At 45.6% G+C, this 13,371-nt stretch overlaps 2 protein-coding genes across 3 annotated transcripts; both read left to right on the top strand.

Annotated features, from left to right (window-relative positions):
• The first annotated feature begins 2,416 nt into the window (after positions 1 to 2,416).
• On the top strand, positions 2,417 to 7,234 carry LOC124675402 (EVI5-like protein). Of its 2 annotated transcripts, XM_047211476.1 has the most exons (10): positions 2,417 to 2,540; positions 3,147 to 3,316; positions 3,826 to 4,021; positions 4,481 to 4,651; positions 4,741 to 4,857; positions 5,196 to 5,393; positions 6,202 to 6,261; positions 6,336 to 6,434; positions 6,703 to 6,750; positions 6,844 to 7,234. In XM_047211476.1, the coding sequence occupies exons 2-10, from the start codon at positions 3,174 to 3,176 to the stop codon at positions 7,000 to 7,002; spliced, it is 1,191 nt and encodes a 396-aa protein (XP_047067432.1). In that variant the 5' UTR covers positions 2,417 to 2,540; positions 3,147 to 3,173; the 3' UTR covers positions 7,003 to 7,234. The 2 variants fall into 2 exon arrangements, with proteins under 2 accessions (XP_047067432.1, XP_047067433.1); XM_047211477.1 differs by lacking the exon at positions 6,703 to 6,750 and having other exon boundaries at positions 2,477 to 2,540; positions 3,146 to 3,316.
• A 1,559-nt stretch (positions 7,235 to 8,793) lies between these two features.
• Positions 8,794 to 10,907, top strand: LOC124675835 (mitochondrial pyruvate carrier 1-like). The gene is made up of 5 exons (XM_047211908.1): positions 8,794 to 8,917; positions 9,078 to 9,175; positions 10,158 to 10,212; positions 10,309 to 10,444; positions 10,646 to 10,907. Exons 2-5 carry the CDS (start codon positions 9,080 to 9,082, stop codon positions 10,680 to 10,682), a joined length of 324 nt encoding a protein of 107 aa, XP_047067864.1. The 5' UTR covers positions 8,794 to 8,917; positions 9,078 to 9,079; the 3' UTR covers positions 10,683 to 10,907.
• The last annotated feature ends 2,464 nt before the right edge of the window (positions 10,908 to 13,371 follow it).

Here is a 13,371-nt window from a genome sequence, read left to right as displayed (position 1 = left end):
ACGTTCGTGCTCGCGCATGGACGCCGCAGATCCTCTCTCCTGCATGCTATGTCGCGTAAAGAGTAGTGCTCCCTCTCCGCTGCCCTCCCGTCGCCATAGAAGACGAGAACACACTCCTCGGTGCCGATTCATCCCCAGCGAGGCAGCGACGCATCCCAGGCGCTCCATCCCCTATGAACCTATGTCCCCGCCATCCACGTCCAAGTGACCTGGCTTCTCGCCCCGGCGGCGCAACCCTCCTCGACACACCTACGCACGGCAGCACCGGCGGACCGTCCCGTGTGCTTTCCAGTGCATCGGCCGGAGAGGCGGAGACCCATCTCGTAGCGAACGGATGGCTGGCTGAGGTACATAGGTGGGGTATCAGCTCAGTTTTGGCTAAGGGTATGTCCAACGGGGGCGACGCAAACGGACGCATTTTGTGTTCGCGTGGACCGGAAATGCGTCTGCACCTTGCTCCAGCAGGGCGACGCATAGTATCTGGGCCGTTCGTGGAGATGCAAACGCGGCAAAAATGAGGAGGTGACGAGCAGGAAGCGCATCCGTGAGGATGACGAGGCGGAGCCTTCAAACAAGAAGTAGCTAGTTTTAAAATCTGTATAGTTTTGCAGTTTGTATGTTTAATTTGTTTAAACTTATTGCACTAATTTCAAAATATCGATTCTACTTTGAAAAAATGTGAGGACAACGATTTATACTTCGCATAGCATGATCAAACACTCGTTGGAGATACTTCGCATAGGCAACCATGAAAGCAATTTGAAAAGGGGTTCATGCAAACTTTAATCAAAGAAGTATCTCAAAAAATATCAATTCTACTTAGTTTGCCTAGATGCAAATGGATAATTTACGCCTAAACCGACGTAAAGGAAGCGCACAATTGCATAATTTGGAGGTTCTAAATGCGTCGATTTGAATTGTCACGCGTCGTCCGCTCGAGTTGGTCCACCGATTCTCTCGTATATTTTTTTCCGGTCTGTGTGACCTAAGAGCATCCCTACTCGTTTGGGCTCCCCACGCCCAAATCCGGCGAAATTTAGCGCCGGATGGATGTAGTTTTTGGCCTGGGGAGGCCCATTTTTCCAGCCGCGAGCCCATGGACGCGCACCCACCGCGTGCATAGCGACGGCGCAGTCACCGGGAAGGGCAATCGTCGGAGTTCCCTGGACGCATTGAACCGTCGCGAAGTGGACTGGAGAGCCGAAACGACTCGTCGGGAACGGTCGAAGTGGCCTCGATGCGAGAACCGCCGTAATGGAGCACGAACTCCGCGGAAGAGCAACCGCCGCTCTCTTTCGTCGAGAGACCTACATATACGGTTTTCGACGGCGACGCCATTCATCTCGTTCTCTCGTCACCATCCTCCGTCAACCATGAGCGATATCTCTTGGCCATCGGACACCGACAGCGAGGGGAAGCCGCCCGGATGGCGCCATTGGTGGGATCCAGCCGCATCGTCCAGCCAGCCGACGATTCCCCCCCGCCGGCCGGCCGAGGACGAGTGGGACGACGAGGAGGAGGACGAAGAGGCCGTGGAGCAGGCCGAGGAGCAGGCCGAGGAGCGAGCCGAGGAAGAGGAGGAGGAGCAGGAGCAGGAGGAGGAGCAGGAGGAGGAGGACGAAGAGGCGGATGAGGACGACGACGAGGAGGACTCAACTTCCTCCGACGAGGAGGTGACGAGCCGGAAGCGTCGCCGCGACGACGATGAGGCGGGGCCTTCTAAGAAGAAGAAGAAGTAGTTTAGTTTTAAAGTTTTTATATGTAATTTTTATGTTTATTCGAATTATATTCGAAATATATATATAATCTATCTATGTTGCACCACTTGAGAGTTCAAAGCTTTCGCTCGACGAGGGTATTGCCGTAGATCGGGAAGACGAGGGTTTTGCCGTAGATCGGGAAGACGAGGATTTTGCCGTAGATCGGAGGCCATTGTCGCCGACAAGTTGGGGCCACGCGCGCTTTCGTTTCGTCCGGAGTCCCCGAGCGCTCCCCGGGGGGCCGGGGATGGCGTGGGATCGCCGGATGAATTTAGGCCCAAATCCGGACGAAAACGAGGAACCGGGGGCGCGATTACGCCGTCCGGATGGAAAAAACGCTCGCCGGGGCCTCGTCGGGGGGACGAGTGGAGATGCTCTAACTAAAATCAGGCTGGAACCTCTTAAAACAAATTGCTTCTTCTTCCCCGCAACCGGCTCCACCAACCTCCCCCGACAGCTGCCCGTGGCGTCCACCACGGCCGGCCCCCTCCTCCGGAACCACAGCCTGCGGCCCCAACGCCGCCACTGCCGCTAACCGCCCACCCCGCCTCCCTCTCTATTCGGGGTTCCCGTCTCACCCTCACCCTAACCCCCCGCCGGGCAGCTCCGGTCGCCGGACAAGAAACAATCGACGCGGGCGGGGGCTGGTAGCGCAGCAAGTAGATGGTTCGTTTTCCTTCTTCTGATTCCTGATTCACGTGCCCCGTGTGATTCAGAGGCCTCCATCACCTCCCCGCCTGTCTCCTACAAGGTCTCCTGCTCCCGATCCTTCCACCGAAGGTAGGGAGTTCGCCTAGAATGTTGTTTTTAAGATCGAGTTTCGTTCTAGTATTCCATTTATGAGCAACCCCGGATTGGAACTGCACTATATCAATTTATTCCATTGCTTGTTGTTCGATCCCAGTTGACCCCATATCCATTCGTAGGATGCACATTGCATTTGGGTGCCCAATCTGTTACCATCAACTCACACCGCTTATATCAGCATGCTCATTCTCAAGGTTTTGAGGGTTCAGCTGACCCCATGCCCCACTCATACCTGGTGGAATGATGATATTGATTGTAGTTAAAGTATTATTTGCTACGAGTATTTGATTTTTTGTTCAGGCAGTGATTAGTAGGACACATCCCTTGTTTAGTTTAACCTCTAATCTGTTGCAGCATTGCAAAGGAGGACATGCGTATCCATTGTACATCTGATGTTTCTTCATCATTATTTTTTACAACGAGAAACAATGTAGTAATCTGAATTGATGTCATCCGCTAGCTGCATTTAGTCCATACTATTTGCAGACACAAGTTTACTCAAATTCATAGGACAGGCAACTTTATAGTAACATACAGTTATTTTCAAAATAAATGACGGGTATCTTACTTGCTATATAGTGAAGGTATCATCAAGTACTCACTGAAATGGACAAGAAGAAAGAAGTCAATGACATAGAATCTGGACCAGATTCTTCTCGGTCCGTGGACAGATTTGGCTTTATAAAGACAGAACAAAGTAACTCTCAGGAGGGAGTTCTGAAAAGCAGATCCACACATGAACGCGGAAGGTATTCCTGGGGGTCTCTTGTTATACTTATAGCCCTTATATGTTTGACTAGTTAAGCCGGAGGCAGTAAATCTTCTTTATCAATTACCTTGTCTATTTCTATGAATATGTTACTGTAGTTCGTTTCTATGTGGCTTAACATTTTAAAAAATAGATCTACAGGGTAGGCAAGGTCCGAAACTCTGGACTGGGTGTGCACTCTTATGCCACTAGCCAACCTAGTGACGCTTGGTTCTATGTTTCTTGTGACATTAACCATATCTGTTTCTGGTAGTTGACGCATGCTAAATTTATATGCTTACTTATGCATGGGCCTTCTTAGCAATTTTTGTGAGTGGCTGTCAGATATTTGACTCCTTGTATGATAAAGTATACTTCGTATTTACTACCTGGCTTATGTTTTTACCCTGGTACAATGTTGCCGCATGGATCAGGCTTATCTAAATTAGCCGTTAACTTTTCATTTCTCTAAGAAATCTGCCTCATGGGAAATTCTTTTTGTTACTGTAGAGAGGAAAGGAGGATAAGAAAGTGGAGGAAGATGATAGGTGCTGGTGGTAGCGACTGGAAGCAATATTGTAGAAGGAATCCTCATGTGGTCAAAAGAAGAATAAGGAAAGGAATTCCTGATTGTCTCAGAGGGCTTGTTTGGCAGTTGATTTCAGGAAGCAGGGACCTCCTGCTAATGAATCCTGGTGTTTACGAGGTACTCATAATCATCCTTTTGGTTGAATCATTTGGCGTTAATGTTGGCATTGCTGGTTCTTTGTAACTGATAAGAAAAGTTATGATTCTTCTTAAAATACTCCATCGGTTCATAAATAGATGTTGTTTTAGAAGTCATATTATTTTGGTGTATCTTATAAATAATTCTGGTTAAAATCATATTATTTAACCAGCATATTATTTATAGATCTGGTTAAAATTCATATTATTCTGGTTAAAGAAAAGTCATATTATTTATAGATCTGGTTAAAATTCCTTTGGTGTATCTTATAAATACATGTTGTTTTAGCTAAACTCTGCAGATTATTTATACGGATTTTACCTTCTGTAGATCATGTTTATTGAAGCTCATATTTCGCTGCACTATGTGCAAGCGCCTCTATTGTACTTATTCCAGACTTGAGTGATTTTTGTATGTAACTATGTTTTCTTTGGACAGACTCTGGTCATATATGAGACATCAACATCAGAATTGGAAATTATTCGTGACATATCGCGTACATTTCCATCTCATGTTTTCTTCCAACAGAGACATGGCCCAGGTCAAAGATCTCTGTATAACGTTTTAAAAGCGTACTCTGTTTATGATAGGGACGTTGGATATGTGCAGGTTTGTGTTCACCCCCGCTAGCGTATTACCTAGGGATGAACATATTCTCTGGATTAACATGCTGTTCCTTTTGCGCTATCATGATGCAGGGAATGGGATTTATAGCAGGGTTGCTGCTTCTCTATATGAGCGAAGAGGATGCATTTTGGTTAATTGTAGCTTTGCTAAAAGGAGCTGTCCATGCGCCAATGGAAGGCTTGTATCAGGTGATCAAACTTCTTTGATGCTTTTTGTTTTCCTGTGAGCACACAACTCAAATGACTTTACTTCAGAGTGGTGAATGAGAGTTTTTTTTTCGTTCTGATGTGTTTTTGTCATGCTTATCATCATCTTATACTATAGTTTTTCCTCTCATTTGGATATACTTAATTATTGAACCAAAATTACTGTTTTTTCTCCTGGGCACATGTTTTGCCACTTGTTCAGAAATAATTTTCTTTCTTTTGAGTAATTAATCACATGCAAAATTATGGATTTTTTTGGAAGGAATCTGTATATTCTGAGCACTTTTTAACAAACGTTAATGTTTATACTCCCTGAACAGCCTGGTTTGCCGCTTGTGCAACAATATCTGTTTCAGTTTGAGAGATTAGTTAGAGAGCACATGCCAAAGTTGGGAGAACATTTTATTGAAGAAATGATAAATCCAAGCATGTATGCAAGTCAATGGTTTATCACGGTTTTCTCATATTCCTTTCCATTTCCTATGACTCTTAGAGTTTGGGATGTCTTCCTTTATGAGGTACAAATCTCGCCCTTCATATTTGTTTCCTGTCTGGTGTTTATCCCACTTATGAGTTGTGAGCTGTGCTTAACTGATTTTGCAAGCATGTTATAGGACCTGTATAACCATTATTTGTTCTAGTATCGCCTATGAGTTGTGAGCTGTGCTTAACTGATTTTGCAAGCATGTTATAGGACCTGTATAACCATTATTTGTTCTAGTATCGCCTATGAGTTGTGAGCTGTGCTTAACTGATTTTGCAAGCATGTTATAGGACCTGTATAACCATTATTTGTTCTAGTATCGCCTATTTTAACACACACTAACTGTGGAGTCTGATGTAGATATATAGGTAAATAATATCAATTGTGGAGTTTTTTCGGGCTTCGGTTGCTTTGGATGACCAAATGCACCTTAAAATTTGATTTTCAGATGAACTGCAGTGTCAATATAGGATCCAGACAGAATCGTTTTGTGATCTATTAGTTACCACCTTTAATAATTGTGAAGTTCCCTTGCAGAGAAGTGCTCTGGAGAACATGTCCTGTAGTTTTATTTACGCGTTACAAAAAATTGAATGTAGCTAACACTTATCAGTGGGGTCCTACTAAAATGTTCTTCTAATAAGTCACATGAGATTGTGTTTCCATTTATTCCATACTCTTTTTATGTTCAAAATCAAAAGACATGTATGTTTGTGGTCCTTTCATATGACTATATCCTTGTAAGTTTGTCAATATACCAATCTTCTAGATGCAAGTATTAAAAAACCTGACTGTATCTGATTTACTTGCTTTTGCTGATTATTGAGTCGTCCTAATTACAGGGTATTAAGGTTGTGTTCCAAGTTGGACTGGCTCTATTGAGATTCTGCCATGATGACCTGGTAAGTTTCTTGGTGCTTGTATTGCTTTCCCATGAAAGACATTTTTAAGAATTACTGAAGTTACCTTCTGTCAGGTCAAATTGCCTTTTGAGGAACTTTTACATTCCTTGAGAAATTTTCCAGAGGATGCAACTGATCCAGATAAACTATTGCCGATTGCCTTCTCATTTAAGGTGATGAACTGTTTCTTGAAGCAGATGAGATACTATTTACTATATTAGTATGTCCGTTGTTTTGTGAGTTGTATTTTTTTCTCCTGTTCATCTTATTATGGCAATATTACTGTCTTGTGAATTATATGTTCTCTTGTTTATCTTCTTGTCTGTAGTGCTATATTTATTGCTCATCTTATTATGGCAACATTACTGTTTATCGACTTACTATCTTTTCTCTTGTTTGGTAAAAAATTGTCTCCTTTATATGACTATATTTGTTTCTTAGAACTCCCCTATTTGGTGGTCCATGGTTGGTGTATCACATATGGATATGGTACAAAGAGTAAACACTTGTACATTTGGGGATGATCGGAGGACTGAATTTGCAGTACAAGATTGGTACTGACAACCAACATCTTACTTTCAGGTGTTGAGTCATCTCGAGGAGCTTGAGAAAGAGTACCGGAAACGATTGGAGGGTCCCAACGCAAGCTCAAGTAGTAAGCGGCTTCAGCCCCTCAAATCAAAATCTATGCGCAGGGTTGGCAGCCAGGTCTTGTCAAACTCAAATGTTGGTAAAAAATAACTGACAATTCTTGTGCTGCAAACCGAGCCACCTCGTTGTATATGCGTTGTATAGGGCGGCATTTACTCATAATTTTGTTTCGTTTTTGTAAATCGAGCCATAACAGCAAAGGTTCTTGAATCTTGATGTTGTATTTTGTTCTCGTTGCTGGAGGAACTGTAAATATTCGTTATGAGATGGAATAATGTTTCAATAATCATATTGGGCCTACATTGCCTTGTTTACCTGTTGATTGTACCCGCCAATACCAGCTTTTTTCGTTCTATACGTGCAATTGCAAAAACATATCATTTGTTGATAGTAGCGTTTTCGAGAGTTAACATGAACGAAACAGTTCTCTGTGGTCACCATGTGTGAAGTTCTAATATTCTTTAAACTCTACTTTGAAGGAGCAAAGGAAGACGACATTCCAAAACCCTATCAGATTCGAGGCCAAGTTCAGTAAACAGTAACTGAAAACTTCGGAACCGAAAAAACTATATTCAGTCTTCTGAAAACGTGAGGGAGGAAAATTTTGCAGCTGGCGCAGAACAGAACCCGTAAACACGAACTGAAAACACGCAATTCAAATGTCGCAGGAAAATTCGTCAATGATCATATATAGATGGAAGTTTGATGCTCCAATTGAGCATCAAAAGTTACATAATCGTTACCGAAAACCTAAATTAGCTAGTAGCCCTAACCACACAGACTAATTCTGAGCAAAAGGAGGCCCAATTGGCCTCTGCGCGCCGCGGTGCCGGTGGTGGCGGAGCTCGAGCGTCGAGGTGGAGGACGTCGTCGACCTGGAGGCCTGTGAAGAGCTCCACGACTCAGAGTCAAGCTCGACTATCTCGAGCTTGATGTGGCGGACACGCTCCTCCTGGCGCACCGCCTCGTACTCACGCACTTGGCGGACGTCGTCAGCCTCCTCCCGGCGGAAGCGAGCGCGGGCCCCCGCCGCCGAGATCGCCGCCACCTGTGTGACCACGGCGTCCTCCTCGTCGGAGCTGTGCACGTAGTCTCCAGTGGAGAACGTGGGATCCCGCACGGGGATGAGCTCCTCCTCGTCGGAGCTGTCGTACACATGCAGGCGCGGTGGGCGGCTCGAACCGTCGGACGAGGAGCCCTCGCCGTCGTTGATGCCGTAGTTGGCGAGCTTCCCTGGGGGCGTGAGCCCTCCGACCGGTTGAACTTCCGGCGTTCCGCCTCCGTGCGGAACACGGGGGGCCGCGGCGGCGAGTCCCCGCCGCCCAATCCCGCGCCGCCCCGTACAGAGCCACCACACGAGGCCATGGTGTCGCGGAGCTGGGGCGAAGCTAAGCTTCTGCGCGCTAGATTGCTCGACGGAGAGGAGACTGGTGGCTGAGGAGCGAGTGGTAGCGGCGGAGGGGAGTAGGGTTTGGAAACCGAACTCCCCTCCGCAACCCGTTTTAATACGGGGCGGCCGCCGAGTTTCTCGGCCCCGAACTCTGTTTACGGGTCAGGCCGCGAGTTCGGACTCTGTTCTGGGCCTATTTCGGCCTAGACCGTAAACTCGCCGGAATTTTTCGGTTCCGATGCTCTTAGAAGGAGCAAGGGAAGATGCCATTCTAAAACCCTATCAAATTCGAGGCCAAGCTCAGCAAAGTTTTATCAGATTATGAAGGAGCAAAGGGAAAATGACATTCCGAAGATCTATAAAATTCTTGGCCAAGATCAATACACACACAAATTTTGAAGGGCAGATGTATGCGCACCTAGACATAATTGCATGCTCAGCCGTCGGATGAAAAAGAAGCAGAAGAAAGAATCTAAAAAAAGAAACATTCCCCAAATCCCCACTCTCCATCTGCGCCACCAAACATCTCTCCTCCCCCTGAACTCGCCTCCGCCGTCGCCCGCCAACTGGTCGGCCATCCTCTCCGGCAGGCAGCCGTCCAGCCATCCGCTCGAGGTCCCTTGGCTCTCTCCCACACTCTTTTGTCTCTCCAGGCTGGGGCGGATCTGCTCACGTGAATCCGATGATCAGATCCCGCCGCGTACCGTATCCCCTACTGCTGCTGCTGCGGAAATCGATTTTGGTGGCTGATTCGATTTGGTTTTGGCGTGGGCAGGCATGGCGACGGCGTTCAAGGCGTTCGTGAACAGCCCCGTCGGGCCCAAGACCACCCACTTCTGGGGTCCCGTCGCAAACTGGGGCTTCGTCCTCGCGGTACGCACGCACTCCCTGGATCCTGCATATGGGTTTCTTCCCTAAGCCTGCGCGTGCAGTTTAGTTGATTGCGACGACTCTAGTACTGCCCCCCTATGCGGTCTTATTGTCAGTTATAGTTTATCTAGGCCAACCATCATGCTGCATTCTGCCGAGGGAGTCCGAGTCTCCCCTGCTCCGGATTTGATATAAACGTATCAAGCAAATGATTCTGCTTGAGGAACATTTGACAGATGCTACAAATGGTAAATGTTGAAACAGACAGCTCTTTGTTTCGGCTTAGTTAAATACTCTGTCAGTATCATATGCAGATAGAATTTCTCTTCCACCTTGGAGCCGGTTGGGAGCGAGTTATCTTTCAACTTAAATTAACCAACATTTTCCATTTTGTTTGTAACAGTACTAATAACTATATTCATAGATGTTAGTTGTTCCATGCTATATCCTGATATAGAAGCATCTCGGCCTCAGGATGACAATTGCATATGGAGCGTAACTTGGCAGACGAGCTGCGCTAAATTGGTAGATAACAAAGTTGATTTTGTTGGATCATAATCTCCAATCTGCTTGTTAATAGTGTATTATTAGTGTTTCCAACTGCAAACATGTAATGCCATTGGACCGTGGGAGTGTATATCTCGCAGATTGTTGCACAGACAATAAAGTTGCGAAATCTAGGGCAAGCCCATTGTCCTGAACTATTTAATGATGATTTCATGGCATAATATGCATCAGTGTTTATGAACTGAACTGATACATTTGTTTATCTTTCAAATAAACACCTTGGAACTCTTCATCATTCACATAAATGATTGCGACATATTTGTGCAAGTGATAGATCAGATGTGGGAGTATGCTCGCCGGGAGTAAGGAATAGGCTTCCGTAATTGAATAGTCGCCTTAGGTTCTACCTTGACTTTACTTAACATTTATCATCTGAACACTATAGTGAATTATCCCTCTAATTTTATTTTGGTTGCAGGGCTTGGTTGACTTGAACAAGCCTCCTGAAATGATATCCGGCAATATGACAGCAGGTAGGTGAAATACTCAGAGATCTGTCGCACAAGCCGCAATTCCTGTTCGATGAACTGATCTCAACTTAATCAATAACGCCTATTATTTTTATGTAGCCATGTGTGTGTATTCTGGACTCTTTATGAGGTTTGCATGGATGGTACAGCCCCGAAACTACTTGCTTTTGGCGTGCCATGCCTCCAATGAAACCGTCCAGCTCTACCATTTATCTCGCTGCGCTAAGGCTCAGGGGTAAGACGTCTGCAGCACAATAGTTCCTGGTTCCTGTCATTAGTAGTAGCCACCACCAAACATTTACCAGATGCATGGTCTTCCATTTTGCAATTATCCCTGCAGTATATTGATTAAACTCGTATCGGTTGTAACATGAGGATTATACTGAAGTGTATGCTATGGTAAACTGATGTTGATGTCTTTGTTTGGATTTGACAGGTATCTGGACAAGAAAGTGCCGGAGGCCCAACAGTAAGGAGTATGTTTGTTTCTGAAGCCAGAGGCCATGTGACTCCACAGTCGGCATTTCAGTTCAATAATTAAAATTTGTTCCTGAAGCTTTGCAATGCTCATCCTGTAACTGCGTGTTACGCCACATGACACTCCTGCCTCTGACCTGATGTAGCGTTACAGCCTCCTGTTCATGAAACCTGATTCATGCCATATTTTTTCAATGCACATAACCTGAGTGCAAGATCCGGAGCCTAGGTCATTGCTTGATTTTACTGTTGATTCTCTCTGCACTGATCTCGTTCGCTGCACGCTGTTCTCTGGCCGTAGGGTTCTTGCAGAAATTGGGATGAGATCGGGGGAATTTGGGGTGAGATTTAGACGAAACAGGAAGGTGGGTGAGAGACTGACATGAGCATAGGAGGAACTTTCAGGTTTCTCTTAACTTCTCCATCTGATTGAAGTTGGGTCTGAATGACGTTGGATGTTCCAGGTTCATTGCACTGTTCGTGGACCATGGATCCCCATGTCCATCGCAGCCAAGGGCCGAGGCGCGATCGCATGGATGTTTCCCCTCTCTTGCAACTTGCTCGTTAGCTACCATATGCATGTAAGCTTAGCTTGGATCAGTTTTTTGCATTATGGATTGGTTGCAAACAATTCTATTTGAGCTTGGTGAGAGAAATGAAAGGCCATGTAGTTGGTAGATTGCACGTTAACGAGTGTTCTGCCTAACTACTAGTTTAATCATAATACCATCTATTCTGCATAATTATTCATCAAGTTGGTAAGGTCTACATGAAAAATATGCTCCGTTGTGATTCCATTCCCGCGACCGGTTTGTAGTTTCGTACAGTGTTTAAAACTCTATTCATGTTTCTTTTAGAGCATTTTTTGGACGAATCACCTCACCATTTCATATAACTTTCATTTTCAAAGTTTTTTATTTTACCATTAGTAGACGGGTACATCTACATCTCTCTAGTGCATTATATGAACTTGTAGATCTACTCATTTATGAATGTCAAAATCAAAAAAATTGAACACGAAAGTTGTGAGAAATGGTGAGGTGAAGCTACACCTCGAAGAAAATTTTAAATGGTCATATGTGTGCGCTAAATTTGACAAAGTTCGTGTTAAAAGCTTCAAAGGAAGTATGAAATAGATATTTCGTCTAAAAAGCTTCAAAGGAAACATAAAATAGATATTTAAAAGCTCGAATAAACTACTCATACGAAATGGATTCGCAGCATGAAGAGGCATCTTTTTCGTGCAGAGTTTATGTCGAATCGAAACATTGTTTTATAGATCAAGGAGAATTAAAATAATCTAAATTAGAGGTAAGTTAATATGCTCGCATGCTTCGAGCGAAGAGGGCTCCACTTTCACGCTAGCCAGCGCCTGTCCTGCTGAGAACAAGCGTGCCTCTTTAACACGTTTTTGTTGCTTTAAAACCCATGTTATGTAGGAAATTATTTTTCCGTGGCCAACCAAACGAGCCATTTTCTTCTTCCTAGATATAGGAAAAAATGCTTCGTGAGCAACCGATAGACCCTTCCTGCCTCAGCCACCGCAGAGAACAGTTTCTCTTTCTGTTTCCGAATCCAACAGCCGCAACAGTGCAAAACTGGCCTTGCAACGAGAAGTCGTACATCCCAGGCAAGGCGAGGGGCTCCATCAGAGGAGAATGTGTTCGGCGGTTCTCGAATTCTCCACGCCTGCAACAGCGGTGGTGATTGGGACGGAGAGGGCCCAGTGTCAGGTCGATGACTCCTCGCCGTGGCGTGCTGATCCTAACGAACGCTGACGCACATATACGGACAAGAACAGACCTGACTCGGCGAAACGGTTCTCAGGGCATCTCCAACGGGCTGATCCATCCCATGTGCCCGCGCTCAAGATGGGTCTAGCCGGACAAAAACGCGGTCCAACGCGGAGACGCACCGCAAATGCGGATGGCCGCGCCGTCCAGAACGACACAAACCCGGTTCAAATCTGGGCCAGGTTTGCGTGTGAAAAGACACGGATGTCGCCTAGGGGGGGGGGGAATAGGCGATTTAAAACTTTACGAGATAGGCTTAATAAATGCGTAATAAAACTAGCGTTTACTTTGTCAAGTCCAAAGCCTATATACTATGGTTCACCTATGTGCACCAACAACTTATTCTAAGCAATGCAAGCAAGTATGTGATAGCAAGATATATATAACTTCAAGCACGATGGCTATCACAAGGTAAAGTGCATAAGTAAAGAGCTCGGGTATAGAGATAACCGAGGCACGCGGGAGACTATGATTTATCCCGAAGTTCACACTCTTGCGAGTGCTAATCTCCGATGGAGAGGTGCGGTGACTTAGTGCTCCCGAACGCCACAAGAGGCTCACCTTGAGGTGTGGTTGCTCGATGCACACCAACGCCACAAAGGCCTCACCCCAAGATGCGGTACTCACACCACACACCGAACGTCACGAAGGCGCCTCACCTAAATCTCCGGTGACCTTCGCCACAAAGGCCTAGGTCACGGTTCCACTAAGGGATTTCCTTCGAGGCGGAAACCGGGCCTTACACAAAGATTGGGGCACACATCCACAACTTAATTGGAGGCTCCCAACAAATCGCCACAAAGGCCTAGAATCCGTCTAGGGTTCCAAGAACCCAAGAGTAACAACCTTCTTGCTTTCACCACCACGAATCACCGTGGAGAACTCAAACCTA

This window comes from Lolium rigidum, chromosome 7, assembly GCF_022539505.1.
Source record: "Lolium rigidum isolate FL_2022 chromosome 7, APGP_CSIRO_Lrig_0.1, whole genome shotgun sequence".
Taxonomy (NCBI): domain Eukaryota; kingdom Viridiplantae; phylum Streptophyta; class Magnoliopsida; order Poales; family Poaceae; genus Lolium; species Lolium rigidum.
This window is presented reverse-complemented; position numbering and strand designations above follow the sequence as displayed.

Coding starts and splice junctions, on each gene's coding strand:
- LOC124675402 (XM_047211476.1), top strand. CDS start 3,174: ATGGACAAGAAGAAAGAAGTCAATGACATAGAATCTGGACCAGATTCT. Junction 4,858..5,195: donor CAATGGAAGGCTTGTATCAG/GTGATCAAACTT, acceptor CTCCCTGAACAG/CCTGGTTTGCCGCTTGTGCA. Junction 6,751..6,843: donor GTGTATCACATATGGATATG/GTACAAAGAGTA, acceptor TCTTACTTTCAG/GTGTTGAGTCATCTCGAGGA.
- LOC124675835 (XM_047211908.1), top strand. CDS start 9,080: ATGGCGACGGCGTTCAAGGCGTTCGTGAACAGCCCCGTCGGGCCCAAG. Junction 9,176..10,157: donor ACTGGGGCTTCGTCCTCGCG/GTACGCACGCAC, acceptor TTTTGGTTGCAG/GGCTTGGTTGACTTGAACAA. Junction 10,213..10,308: donor ATCCGGCAATATGACAGCAG/GTAGGTGAAATA, acceptor ATTTTTATGTAG/CCATGTGTGTGTATTCTGGA.